This window comes from Sardina pilchardus, chromosome 2, assembly GCF_963854185.1.
Source record: "Sardina pilchardus chromosome 2, fSarPil1.1, whole genome shotgun sequence".
Lineage (NCBI taxonomy): Eukaryota > Metazoa > Chordata > Actinopteri > Clupeiformes > Clupeidae > Sardina > Sardina pilchardus.
In genome coordinates, this window is record NC_084995.1 from 46,380,943 (window position 1) to 46,395,942 (window position 15,000).

General features: G+C 48.8%; 2 protein-coding genes across 2 annotated transcripts in view; one reads left to right on the forward strand and one right to left on the reverse strand.

Annotated features, from left to right (window-relative positions):
* vcpip1 (valosin containing protein (p97)/p47 complex interacting protein 1) overlaps positions 1 to 4,174 on the reverse strand; it is a 12,519-nt gene extending 8,345 nt beyond the window's left edge. The window contains exon 1 of the mRNA XM_062530829.1: positions 692 to 4,174. Within this exon, the coding sequence (XP_062386813.1) occupies positions 692 to 3,283 (2,592 nt within the window). The 5' untranslated portion in view covers positions 3,284 to 4,174. The remainder of the gene's footprint in view (positions 1 to 691) is intronic.
* Positions 4,175 to 10,118: 5,944 nt separating this feature from the next.
* Positions 10,119 to 15,000, forward strand: part of LOC134058798 (centrosome and spindle pole-associated protein 1-like) — a 25,046-nt gene continuing 20,164 nt past the window's right edge. Inside the window, exons 1-3 of the mRNA XM_062515656.1 lie at positions 10,119 to 10,203; positions 13,203 to 13,275; positions 14,595 to 14,698. Coding sequence (XP_062371640.1) covers positions 10,129 to 10,203; positions 13,203 to 13,275; positions 14,595 to 14,698 — 252 coding nt within the window. The 5' untranslated portion in view covers positions 10,119 to 10,128. The remainder of the gene's footprint in view (positions 10,204 to 13,202; positions 13,276 to 14,594; positions 14,699 to 15,000) is intronic.

Here is a 15,000-nt window from a genome sequence, read left to right on the forward strand (position 1 = left end):
GGGCCTATTTGACAGAGGAAGCATATTAGCGGAGTAATCTCTTCAGTCACACTTGTTTTATATTTCCTGTATATATTTACTTGAAAACTGTATAATGTACCTGGGCTTGAACTTGAAGCAGTATAATTATTGCAAGTTGCACTACTAGTGTAGATTTAAAGTATGTTTGTGAAATTTGCATAATACAAGTTCTGTTGACTGCAATTACTCATTAGAATCATGAGTGCCTCTCTGTAAACAGCATCATTGGGGCCATGCAAACCTGTATTACTAGGCCTACTAGTGTGGAATTATTCTACAATATTCACTCATGACAGTAAGATAGACCATCCTAAGTCAATATACTGCAGTAATTCCTCTCTCAACCAGTAGAAAATGTTGTGAACACCTCATTATGCATGGGGAAAAAAATACCGCCATATACCGTGAAACCGTCAGAATTTTGAAAAATACTGTGATATACATTTTTACCCATACCGCCCAGCACTAACACACACCTCCACACACACACACACACACACACACACACACACACACACACACACACACACCTCCACACACACACACACACACACACACACACACACACACACACACACACACACCTCCACGCACACACACACACACACACACACACACACACACACACACACCTCCACACACACACACACACACACACACACACACACACCTCCACGCTGACTCTCTCTCCGTGCTGGAGGGGGACGGGCGTGTCGTCGGAGGCGTCGGCGGGGGGGAGGAGGGGCCTGGGCGGGAAGCCGGCTCTGATTCGCTGGCGTGCAGGTGGGATGGCGAAGGCTGCGGCGATGGCGCTCTGGAGCTCCGTGTGATTGGTCCGCGGCTGCAGCGTCAGCGTTGCCTGGCGACCGTCACTAGTGGTGACACGGATCTTCTTCTCGCCGCTGGCTGGGGGCGTGGCCTTGGTGGGTGTGGGCGGAGCCGACGATGAGGAAGTGGCCGAGGCAGTGTGTGCGTGTGTGTGTGTGTCAGCTTTAGGGGTGTGTGCGGGTCCGTCAGCTTTGGGCGTGTGTGTGTGAGCGTGTGTGTGTCCGTCAGCTTTGGGCGTGTGTGTGTGTCGCTGCTGTGTGAGAGGCGCGTGGTCTCTGATGCTCTGCTGCAAGCGTAGCTCCGCCTTGCTCATGGTGAGCTCCTCCTTGTGCAGAGTGCGTGTGTGTGTGTGTGTGTGCCCGGTCAGGATGATCTTGGAGGGCGGCTCTGCGTGGGTGTGTGTGTGTGTGTGTGTGTCGGCGGGGGGCGTGTGTGTGTGTGTGTGGGTGTGTGTGTGTGTGTCGGCGGGGGGCGTGTGTGTGTGTGTGTGTGTGTGTGTGTGCGCGTGCTCCAGGCTCACGGGCCGGTACTGGTCAGGGCCCCGGCGGGCCGTCTGCTGCAGGATGGACGTCACCACCTTCTGGACGAGCGGCTCGGAGCCGAACTCGCCGGGGAAGTGTGTGTCCACCAGGCGCGCCGCCACCTCGTAGGCGTTGGAGTTGAGCGCCGCGTCGGACTCGTACTGCCACCAGAACACCGTCTCCCTGACGACGCGCCCCGCCCACTCCATGGCGACGGGCAGCGGCTCGGGCAGGTTGTCGTACTCGCGGCCGCCCCAGTGGTGCTTGTAGCCGCAGCCGCACTTGCTGCCGCGGGCGCTGGGCGTGTGTGTGCGGTCGCCGTCGCGGTACAGCACGCCCCCGTGTGGCGAGAGCGGGCGCAGCGCGCAGGAGTGGCAGCTGTGGCAGGCGGCGGGGGAGCTGCGCGTGTAGTCGGGCACCAGGGCGGCGCTAGAGGAGTCGTACACACACACCAGCGACATCAGCGGGAAGCTGTAGCTGCGCTCGGGTTGGAGGGCGCCGTGCGTGCGCTCGGCCAATGAGTGCAGCTTGCCGCCGGGCGCCAGCCAATCGCGCGGCACGCTGAGCTCGGACACGCCCCCGCAGGCCAGGCAGCGGTGCAGGCGGCCCTCGGAGAGCCATCGCCGCGCCGACGAGGTCACTTCCTCCGGCGTCGCCCCGACGACGCCCCTGCGGCGGAACACGTAGTGGTGCACGTCGGCCACCAGGGCGGCGCTCACGCCCTGCTCGCTCTCAAACACCGCGTCCATGGCGACCACCAGCCGCCGCAGGTAGGCGTCGCCCAGCGAGCGCTCTCCGCCAATCACGCAGCCGCCCTCCGCGTCCAGCGCCATGTAGCGGCCAATCAGCTCCTGCGGCACGCCCCAGGCCTTGGGCAGCAGCTGGGCGGGTAACCGTGGCGACCCCGCCCCCCGCACCCCCACCAGCGGGATGTAGTGGTTGTGGGCGGAGCTACTCCAGGCCAGGCACAGCGGCTTGTTGAGGTCGCCGTGGCGATCGCGGCAGTCCTCGGGCGCTACCAGCCCCGGCAGGAAGGTGGCGCTGTAGTCTCCCGGGCTGCTCATGCCGCTCAGCGAGTCCAGCAGCAGGATCGGCCGGCGCAGCACGTTGGCGAGTCCGAACACGTGCACGTTGCGTAGGCCCAGCGGCACGCCCTCGGGCGGGGTGAAGCGCGGGTCGCACTCGCTGATGATGTCGTCCCACTCGGCGGCGTCGATGAAGTCGGCGAAGAGCGCCGTGTAGCGCGGCAGCCGCGCGGCGAAGTGGCGGCGCAGGTTCTCCCGGAGCGCGTGCCAGAACAGCTCGCGCCCGACCAGCGCCCGCGACACGGCGTGCACCAGGCAGTGGCCGTCTCCGTCCACGTGCACGGGCACCAGGCGCTCCTGCTGGTCGTTGGCGGCGCGCACCTGGGCCAGCGTGTCACGCAGGTAGAGCAGCGAGCCCGAGCGGTCCTGCCCGTAGCCGGCCGAGTCCAGGTGCTCGCGCTCGATCAGGAAGGCGCGGTCGGCCAATAGGGCGCAGTCGAACATGTCGCCCTGGTTCATGTCGCTCAGGAGACGCGCCTGGCCGCTCTGCCGGTCCATGCCGTAGCGCGTGAGCGTCGGCGACAGCAGCTTGCAGTGGTAGTTGGACAGGCCCGCCACCTTCACGAGCTCGGGGCCCTTCTTGGGCGCGCCCGTGACGCCCAGCAGCGCGTGCCGCAGCAGGTTGTGTAGAACGACGTCGGGGTCCGTCACCTCCTCGACGCGCTGCAGACTCCGCTGCTCGTGCCGCTGGCCGCACTCGGTGCACTCGATGCACGCGGCGGAGCCCGCAGCGGGGAAGAAGAGCCGCGCCTGGCACGCGGGGTCCGGGCACGAGCCCGACAGGATCCGTTTGTCTTTCTTCTTGCTGCCGGGCGGCGATGACGACATGGCTGCTCTCGAGTCGTCGTCTCACTCTTACAAAAACATTCTAGGTGTCTCGCGGACTGTGCGGAATCGCGTCTCTCCCCGCGTCTCTCCTCGCGGGGCTCCTCTTGTTTGTGTCTGTCGCTGAAGAGGAACAACACGGAAGCGGTTTGTTTTTTTCCTGACAGACGTAGCCGCTGCCTCTATCAGCACCTAACGGCGCGCAGAGCCCCGTGGCGCATGGGCATTGTAGTCCTCCGCAATGTCATGAAACCGCCCCGTGCTTCAACGACACCGTCCAAACACTCCGACAGCTTTCCCGTTAAAGAGCTCTGAATTAACGGACACTGTTGACGAAACCCAAATGTTTGTCCAAAGCTCCGCTTCTCTTTCGTGTTACTTACTGAAATTCCTCAGCCAACTACAACCCCCGATGACGCGCAATATTCTTAGGTCTTGTCGCATGTCTTTACGTCACCACACCGGAAGAGTTCACGTGTTTTGAGACTCAACATTGCAACTGTCATGCGCAGTGTCAACAACAAGCAAGATTGCACGGATAATAATGATAATATGCACCCAGACAAGTCTTTGCTAACTTCACAGCCACACGTACACAGCGGAAGCGCGCGAGCTAAATGCCCCTGGTCAGAATCTTTGCTTTACCGACAAGTGTGTTGGCCGCCGAGCTCGCTGGGCGTCAAGAACCCCACGGATTCGGGAGTCGATTATGTTCAGCGTGTGGCTTTCGAGCGCCTCCACCAGGACACGCAGCGATCAAGGTCCACGACCAAAGTCCAACGTCGACACGCTCCTGAGAAGAGTTTGGTGCAGCAGTCCAACACATCCACCCACTGCCTGCTGTCGGTTGGCTCGGCAGCCTTCGAACACCGACCCGATTGAGGCCAAACACAAGACGGGCTTCACGCAATGCTTTAGGCCACCACTAGGTGTCACATTTCTATGGATCCATCAATACGAGTGATTGCATTGTCTTCCATGACACCAGAGAGAGAGAGAGAGAGAGAGAGAGAGAGAGAGAGAGGGAGAGAGAGGATTCGTATCAATACATACAAAGAAAAATATCTGAATCAACACAGAACCAGTATAAGGATAGTAGCGCTTACCAAAGTATGTGACCATGCTCAAAGACAACCAGGAAAAACTGGGAAACTACTGCAAACTCTGCCACTATAATAGCCCTGAGACCATCTAGGCAAATTATTAGATCACCGCTAGTCTGAGAATTACGTCTCCCATTGACTCCCAATTACTTCCATGATAAACTACAGATATATTAAGATAGGCCTACAGCAAGAAAAACAGGACTGGGCTTAAGCAATGTGGAGACATCGCATGAATATGTAAATGTCGAATGTCAGAGTTGAGACATTCAAAAACGTAGGCTACCTTAATGATACACCCCAATTGATGAAGGAACAAAGTTTGAAAAGAAAAACACCACAGATGGATTAGAAGAATAATTGGTAAGGAAGAGCAAGAATGTTCGACGGCCGTGTCTTTTCTAATAAATATAACAGGCTTTATTAGTATGAATATAACAGGCTATATCAGTATGAATATAACAGGCTATATTAGTATATAACTGGCTATATCAGTATGAATATAACGGGCTATATTAGTATATAACTGGCTATATCAGTATGAATATAGCGGGCTATATTAGTATATAACTGGCTATATCAGTATGAATATAGCGGGCTATATCAGTATGAATATAACATATTAGTATATAACGGCTATATGAATATAACAGGCTATATCATGAATATAACAGGCTATATCAGTAAATGGGCTATATCAGTATGAAAATAACATATTAGTATATAACGGCTATATCAGTGTGAATATAACGGCTATATCAGTGTGAATATAACGGCTATATTAGTGTGAATAATATGTTGGGCTATATTAGTGTGAATATATTAGTGTGAAGAATGGGCAGGCAGCTCACTGCTCTGGGTTAGTGTGTGCTTCACCTCACTGTGTGTGTGTGTGTGTTGAGCAGGCAGCTCACTGCTCTGGGTAAGTGTGTGCTTCACCTCACTGTGTATTCACTGCGTGCTGTGTTCACCAATTGGGATAAATGCAGAGCCCAATAAGGGATCAAAATAGTACATACTGTATATATACATACTTAGCAACATGACTCAGCCCACTTTATTTCCTGCGTCATGCTGCCATCTAGTGTTCATGGAATATTCAACACCCATTACCACGATTGGAATAGATGTGCCCTCAACTTTTTGTTGTACTTTGTCACAAATCGTTTGGGTGATCCATCTAATAAATTGTGTTTTTCTTTTCATACTTCGTTCCTTTATAAATTGTGGTGTATCATTAAAGTAGCATTTTGAATGTAATTACTCTGACTCTTCTAAAACTGAAGCGACAGCGGCTGCTGCTTTCGTTTCGTTGCTGCTTAAGTTTCGTTATCGTCACGTCACCGGCCAATAGCGTGCCAGGACTAGAGTATGGCCGTTTCTGATTGGAGCCAAAGGTTCTGGCAATGAAACAGCAAAAGTAGATCTGCTGGTATCCAGCCTGAGCTGCCGGGCGAAATTCTAATTCCCCGGAAGTTCAGGCAGGGTTCACTCAGCCTACATGACGCCTGGTCAATGAAGAATGCAATGGCCATGGAATCACGCATCTGCAATTTTTCTTCTCCCTTAAATTTTTTCACGTTGTGTTTACCAAATTGTGTCATTCTCGCTGTGCATATTTCGGATGAAAATGTAGTTTATTATCAAAGTGAAATGGTTGCTGGCTTAAGTCAGCAGCGTTAGTTTTTGAGCACACAATTGACATTTCGTTTACATGTGTTCAGTGGAAGTCAATGGGAGCCGCAACGCACTAAATGGCGGTGACCAAAGATTATTTTGCCGGATAGCGAGACTCTGGTTCCATTAACCAAGGCCGTTTATCCTTATTATGTCAGAGCTCAAAACGTACCTTCATATTACATCAAAGTATATAAAGGAATGAATGAAGTTTAAAAATAAAAACACTATATTGGAAGGATTACACGAATAATTAGTCATACCATAATTTCCTTTTAAATTGAATATTGAATGGCGCTATTGCGCTGAACAGCCACCAGATGGCGCCATTTCACTACTTGCTCTACAACCAAATTGGGCCCGAAGGCGTCGCAGTGCCATGCCGCCATCTAGTGGCCGTGAAATATGTAGCCATAGACAGTAAAGAATGTAGCCCATTATATTTAAAATAAGCACCCGTCGAATACTCTTATATACTTCTATACTCATTATTCTTCTGATCCATCTGATATATTGTGTTTAAACTTCGTTCCTCTATACATTGTAGTGTATCATTAAGGTAGCATGTTTTGGAATTTGATTACTCTGACATTCGATTTTAAATTATCATACATTTGAGCAATGGGCACAGGGACTAACACTTTTGCATAAATCTTCTCCACATTGCTTTAGCTAAATGATGTTATTCTTGCTGTATATCTTGTACCAAACTGTGGTTTATTATCAAAGTGAAATGGTTGCTGGCATAAGTCAGCGGCGGTTTGAGCACATTGTGTTGATGTGTTGAATGGAAGTCAATGGGAACCGTAAATTGGTAAATAGCAGTGACCAAAGAATAACCGGCCAGCATGACAGCAGTCGTGAAAGCAAGCCTGGTGTAATCCGGGGGTGGCAGTGGAATAGTGTCTTAACCTATTTTTTACAGTCTATGGTCTTAACCCAGTTTTGGAGCATTGAGGTATTTCTTTATTTATTTCTTGAATTATGAACATTGTGGTGCCTGTCATGTTGTACACTTAGAGTTGGTCCCGAAAGGAGATTGTACCATAAGTTGTCGCATGTTGTTTTCGGTATTTTCAGAATCCTTATTAGCGTTCCATCCGGTGTCATCAGATGACAACTTGCTAACCAAAGCTCTGTGGACGTGTGTCGGCCATTTGTGGCTAACATTGCAACAAGTGGTTGCCTTTCATTCCCATGTCGTACCAAAGCTGAGTGGCAGTGGAAAACGTTAGCGTTAAAAGTAAACGTTATCTGATACGATGCTGCGACCCTTCTCCCCTATCACAGCAGCTAGCAAGCGATAAGTTAACGAGTAATGTTAACGTTAATGTCAACGTAATGGCAAAACAGCCATGCTCGTTAATGTTAAGGTCAACATCGCCCCCACCGTAGCTTTACAATGATATTGTCTACGCACTGGCAGCTCTGCATCTAATATAGAACAAAGATGACTGGATTGGAGAGCGCTCTTTCTGCGCTGGTACCCAGTTTAGCTAGTTGTAGTTGTAGCTTAGCGTGTTAGCGCTCCGTGGTTGCCCTAACAACAGCCCTGACGTGATAGCCATGGCGTCATCGCGCAGAGGAACGACCAACGCTACATGGACATGCCAGTGATGGGCTCTGGAGTCTATGCTGATTACCCCCCCTCTCCCTCTCCCTCTCTCTCTCTCTCTCTCTCTCTCTCTCTCTCTCTCTCTCTCTCTCTCTCTCTCTCTCTCTCTCTCTCTCTCTCTCAATTAAATTAAATTAAATTAAATTAAATTAAATTAAATTAAAAGGAGCTTTATTAGGATGACTGTTTGCACAATGTTGCCAAAACTAGTGTTACAGAGATAACACAGTATCACAAAAGCACAGAACGCGCTAACATACAAAACATCAAGACACATATCACATGAATCAATGGAAATCAGCGAAATCATGCGCACACACACACACAAACACACACATAGCCTACACAAACACACACACACACACACACACACACACACACAGCAAGCATATCACAACCATACAAAACTATTGTCATGCACAGGGGAACCAAGACAGAACAACAAAACAAAACAAACAGGAGAGATGGTGTAACAGACAGATAGTGTAGGGGGCAGTGTTGTGTTGAAGGGTGGATGTGGTGGGGGGATTATCTTAAGTAATACCTTCTCTCTGGTTATGGAGTGTGGGGGGCAGTGTTGTGTTGAAGGGTGGATGTGGTGGGGGGATTATTTTAGGTAATACCTTCTCTCTGGTTATGGAGTGTGGGGGGCAGTGTTGTGTTGAAGGGTGGATGTGGTGGGGGGATTATCTTAGGTAATGCCTTCTCTCTGGTTATGGAGTGAGGACACAGAACTGGCTGCCAGTATGCATGTGCTGGTGTTCTCACCCAAAACTACGGCAAGTTGTTTCTCTTCCTCTAGTTTTGTGAAATTTGGAATGATGTTGTTCAAATTGTTGAGGTATTTGTCTCTTTGGGACCGATATTTGTCACAGTGTAACAGAAAGTGCACCTCTGACTCTATACCTCCCCTGTCATACAGTGGCCACTTGTCCTTTGCTCTTTGGGCAGCCATGATTTCTTGTGTCTGCCTATCTCTATTCACCCCTTGCTGAAACGTCACTTTGTGAAAGATAGATGTACGGCAAATTACATATGAAGAAGTGAACACCTTCACTTTAACATCTTTTGTAGTTCAATGTATTACTTTGGTCAGCGTCTGGTAGTCATATAAACATGCCAGTGGTGTTGTAAGGTGAAATGGGTTGTGATCGCAAATTTACATAGTTATTAAACTAGTGATAACAGCACTAACATAGGGCAGCTAGATTGTAGTCTACTGTTAATATTAGCCTACTGTATATTAACACCCATATTAAGTATTTCTGGGCTAAAATATTTCAAACCGATTTGGCCACTTTATTTGTAATGCTCTTAACAGATGTAACATAGTCAAAACATAACATATCAGTATATGAAATAACGTTAGCTGTCATTGAACACTATCACTGTGTATCAATTGGCGCACTTCTGCACTTAAAATACTTAATTTGAGTGCGTGAGGGTGTTCACACTGAAACTTCGAACGACACGAAGGGCACTGCAAGTCCCCGGATGGTGCACTCATAACGGTCAAAAAGTTGAGTGTGGAACGATGGACACTTTTCGCCCTTAACGGACGCCATCTTGGCTATATAACGGAAGGGGAGGGAGTATTTTCAAACTCGTAGAAATCGCGGTAGAGAAATCTGAATCAGCAGCAGTGGAAAACACAATTTACAGAGGTACAAGCAAGTTACAACATAAACTGTTCATGTTTTGACACAGTACGACCATGTCACGGTGGAATTGAGGACACCAATAAAATCATATTTAAACGTTACGATCGTCATTTCCGTGAAGTGCACGGAGGTTAGCGTTTGACATGAGACACTATTCTGTTAAAATGTGCACACTATGCCAGTAAGCACACAGGGCACATAGGGTGCTGCACGAAAGTGTACTCACGGAAGTAGTCGGTTTGAGACAGAGTGTAATATTAGCTATCCTAGCTAACGTTTATCCTAGCACTGAACTCGTTAAACGCGCCGTCCCATTCAGAGTTTATGGTTGCTATAACAACCCTTGCTGAGCTTAGTAGACTGACTAGATGACAGTGCAATCGTGGTTGAAATACTCCCGAAACACTCAAGAAAACAAAATAAGCAAAATATATCTGTATCAAGTAATCGGATGTTGATTCATTACAAACAATATGCTAGCAGTGGTGGAAGGGCATTATGAAGGTTCAATTTCACTATAATCTCTGAGCTATGCTATACGTCCCATCAGAACCCATTGATTCGACTCGTCTTCTTGCTGTCCAGCTAGCTATTTTGCTGTGGCGCGCACTTTTATGACATCATAGGCAAGGGGTGAATGGCTACTGTGGTCACTCAGCCTGTACTTGGTGAGGATCTCTCTCTCTATATCTCTCTCTGTGTGTGTGTGTGTGTGTGTGTGTGTGTGTGTGTGTGTGTGTGTGTATGTGTGTGTGTGTGAGGCAGATGGAGGAGGAGCTGGAGAAGTTTCTGATGGAGCAGAGGGAGAGGGTGGCCAAGGACAAAGCCACTCTGTTGCTGCAGGAACCTCCCTATATGGAGATCAGGGTGTGTGTGTGTGTGTGTGTGTGTGTGTGTGTGTGTGTGTGTGTGTGGTATAGTAACTTTGTGTGGTATGCAATATGGCACATGTGTGTGTGTGTGTTTGTGTTTGTGTTTGTGTTTGTGTTTATGTTTGTGTGTGTGTGTTTGTGTTTGTGGTATAGTAACTGTGTGATATGGAATATGGTAAATGTGTGTTTGTGTTTGTGTGTGTGTGTGTGTGTGTGTGTGTGGTATAGTAACTGTGTGATATGGAATATGGTAAGTGTGTGTGTGTGTGTGTGTGTGTGTGTGTGTTAGGGCTGTCAACGAATATTCTAAATTCAAATTTATCGTCAAATTGTTTTAAAAAAAAACAGAAATTCAAAGGTGAAAATTGATATTCAAATGTGTAAAAACACGCCCGTGGTAGAGTGAGAGCCTGAGGGGTCGGGGACAGGTGAGTCTGAGGGGACAGGTGAGGGGACAGGTGAGTCTGAGGGGACAGGTGAGTCTGAGGGGACAGGTGAGTCTGAGGAGACAGGTGAGGGGATAGGTGAGTCTGAGGAGACAGGTGAGTCTGAGGGGACAGGTGAGTCTGAGGGGACAGGTGAGGAGACAGGTGAGGGGACAGGTGAGTCTGAGGGGACAGGTGAGGGGACAGGTGAGTCTGAGGAGACAGGTGAGTCTGAGGGGACAGGTGAGTCTGAGGGGACAGGTGAGGAGACAGGTGAGGGGACAGGTGAGTCTGAGGGGACAGGTGAGGGGACAGGTGAGTCTGAGGAGACAGGTGAGTCTGAGGGGACAGGTGAGGGGACAGGTGAGGGGATAGGTGAGTCTGAGGGGACAGGTGAGTCTGAGGGGACAGGTGAGGAGACAGGTGAGGGGACAGGTGAGGGGACAGGTGAGTCTGAGGGGACAGGTGATGGGACAGGTGAGTCTGAGGGGACAGGTGAGTCTGAGGGGACAGGTGAGGAGACAGGTGAGTCTGAGGAGACAGGTGAGTCTGAGGGGACAGGTGAGTCTGAGGAGACAGGTGAGGAGACAGGTGAGTCTGAGGAGACAGGTGAGTCTGAGGGGACAGGTGAGTCTGAGGGGACAGGTGAGGAGACAGGTGAGTCTGAGGGGACAGGTGAGTCTGAGGGGACAGGTGAGGAGACAGGTGAGGGGACAGGTGAGGGGACAGGTGAGTCTGAGGGGACAGGTGAGGAGACAGGTGAGTCTGAGGGGACAGGTGAGTCTGAGGGGACAGGTGAGGAGACAGGTGAGTCTGAGGAGACAGGTGAGTCTGAGGGGACAGGTGAGTCTGAGGAGACAGGTGAGGAGACAGGTGAGGGGATAGGTGAGTCTGAGGGGACAGGTGAGTCTGAGGGGACAGGTGAGGAGACAGGTGAGTCTGAGGGGACAGGTGAGGAGACAGGTGAGTCTGAGGGGACAGGTGAGGAGACAGGTGAGTCTGAGGGGACAGGTGAGTCTGAGGGGACAGGTGAGGAGACAGGTGAGTCTGAGGAGACAGGTGAGTCTGAGGGGACAGGTGAGGAGACAGGTGAGGGGACAGGTGAGTCTGAGGGGACAGGTGAGGGGACAGGTGAGTCTGAGGAGACAGGTGAGTCTGAGGGGACAGGTGAGGGGACAGGTGAGGGGATAGGTGAGTCTGAGGGGACAGGTGAGTCTGAGGGGACAGGTGAGGAGACAGGTGAGTCTGAGGAGACAGGTGAGTCTGAGGGGACAGGTGAGTCTAAGGGGACAGGTGAGTGTGAGGGGACAGGTGAGTGTGAGGGGACAGGTGAGTCTCACTGTGGTCCAGCACAGAGTCACTGTTGAAAATGGACTACATGAAGGATGGCAGAGCATGCAGAGCCCAACTGGACCGCAGCACAGAGAGGCACTTCTTCTGCACCGCCTGCCACAAGCCATCACACTGAAATGAAGTACGCTCATTTGGAGGGACACGAGAGCGATCAGTGTCCTGGATGGTGCAGGCCTCAGGGAGTTCTGTCAAGCAATGAGGTGGACTATTCCTAGCCGTGGAACAGTCACCTATAGAATCCAAACAACTTTTGGGATTGAGAACTGAGAAGCTGATTAACGACTGTCCAACGCAATGGATCAGCACATGTGAAATGAAAGTCGGTTATATTACGTCAATTAGCCTAATGTTAATAATATTGGTCTCAATCACTGAATGAAGCCTGCTATATTTGGGACAAGAGTCACAACCTTAAATTGCTTCCACAAAACTCTTGATCAGCGCTCAACATTTTGTTTATCGTTGTTGTTTATTTGAACCGTTCTACGCAGAGAGCGCAAGGGTGTTGGCGAGAGCGAGAGTGTGTGTGAGCGAGCGAGAGTGAGTGAGGTCTGCGGTCTTGAGCATCAGTTGATGTACTTGTTTTTGAGTAGGTTATACGTTGCCAAATCAGTGTAATTTTAAACAATCTAACTATTACAAGTACGTATTTCTCTTTGTATTATTTTGTCCTGTTATTGACGTAATGCGGCGTCATTGGCAAAATGCGTATCCAGATGTTCGAATGGTTCGAATATATATGTCTTTTTTAGAGCGAATAGTCGAACGTCATTTTTGAGCAATTTTGACAGCCCTTGTGTGTGTGTGTCTGTGTGTCTGTGTGTCTGTGCGTGTGTAGTTTGGTGACTATGTAATATGCAATATGGCAAATTTGTGTGTGTATACAGTTTAGTACATTTGTGTAATATGCAATATGATACATTTGTGTGTGTGTGTGTGTGTGTGTTAAATATAGTAACTTTGTGTGGATGTGTGTGTGTTAAATATAGCAACTTTGTGTGGATGTACAGTGTGTGTGTGTGTGTGTGTGTTAAGTATAGTAACTCTGTGTGGATGTATGTTAAATATAGTAACTGTGTGTGTGTGTGTGTGTGTGTTAAATGTAGTAACTTTGTGTGGATGTGGTGTGTGTTAAATGTAGTAACTTTGTGTGGATATGTGTGTGTGTGTGTGTGTGTGTATTAAATATAGCAACTTTGTGTGTGTGTGTTTTTAGAGGAGAGGTGTGAGAGGGGATCAGTTGAAAGAAAACATTACCCTGCCATTATGGAAGACAACACCCAACAAAGGTGGGTGTGTGTTTGTTTGTTTATATGCTCTCTGTATGTGTGTGTGTGTGTGTGTGTGTGTGTGTGTGTTTATATGCTCTCTGTGTTTGTGTGTGTGTGTGTGTGTGTGTGTGTGTGTGTTTATATGCTCTCTGTGTTTGTGTGTGTATGTGTGTGTGTGTGTGTGTGTGTTTACAGTATATGCTCTCTGTGTTTGTGTTTGTGTGTGTGTGTGTGTGTGTGTGTTTGTGTGTGTGTGTGTGTGTGTGTTTATATGCTCTCTGTTTGTGTGTGTGTTTGTTTATATGCTCTCTCTGTTTTTGTGTGTGTGTTTGTTTATGCTCTCTGTGTGTGTGTGTGTGTGTGTGTGTGCGTGCGCGTGCGTGTTTATATGCTGCAGTGTTGTGCACGTTCGCACTTTTCAATAAATAGTTCAAAGTTCAGTTCACACACGTGCAAAGTGAACTGTTCACGTTCATAGTTCGCCATTTTTAATTTTTAACTAGTTCAAGTTCAGTTCATTTGAATGAAAATCTGTTTCTGACGGTAGCGGACATTCAGACGCATATGCGGAGTAGGTTACAGCCAGCTGTTCTGATCCAATTTAGAATGTCCGTAAATTGGGCTTTGTTCCGCTGGGCAGATACCGACACACCTAATAAATACGACGGGGCATTTATTAATAATTAATACTAATAAATGTGTCAGCTGTGCATGCCTGACAGCGGAAGAGTGTATTTTTTACACCGGGAGTATGGAGGAGGCTATAGCCTTGCTGCATTACCTGCAGCGATGGGACTGTTCAGTGACATACTGTAGGGCTCTTTGAACACACTTTATACATCCCTCGATCATCACTGATAAGTGCGGAATTTTTGCGCGATTGTATTCACATAGCAGTGGTTCCATATGTGTACAATGCATCATGCGTAACGTGATCATGGGTAGGCTAATGTATTGTAGTGCAAAGCTGTAGTTTAGGAGTGGCGCCCGTGGGCAGTGAGTGTGACAACGACATGCTGTTTCTAAAATGCCAGCAGATAGTGTCACTCGACTTTTCAGGACAAAACAAATTCCGTAACGTTTTATTGGACCTTAGCAGTGACGTTCGTCGTTCATTTCACATAATCTGAGCGAATTCACATTCAAATTCATTATTTGCAAATGTGTTGCGTTCAGTTCAACGTTCACAGAAAAATTAACGTGTTCAATTTTGAACGCGTTCATGCACAACACTTAAATGCTGTGTGTGTGTGTGTGTGTGTGTGTGTGTGTGTGTGTGTGTGTGTGTGTGTTTTTACATGTGCTCTTTCTCTCTCCCTCTGTGTGTGTGTGTGTAGAGGAGTGTGTAGGTTTGAGTTTACCTCTAGGAGAGGAGTATGAAAGAAAAAAACACCAACTCCAGCAGGAGCTGAGACACGACTACAGGCGGTACATGGTTCAGGTAACGCACGCACGCTCTAACACACACACACACACACACACACTCACGCACTAACACACACACACACACACACACACACACACACACACACACACACACACACACACTCACAAACTCACACCCACACCAGAGATGCTCACAAAAAATGTTTTGGGAGTCCAAGTCAAGTGTCAAGTCTGGCCATCTGATCTGATCACTTAACACTCTACTGATCAATATCTGATCTGATCACTTAACACTCTACTGATCAATATCTGATCTGTAGCTTAACACTCTACTGATCAATATCTGATCTGATCACT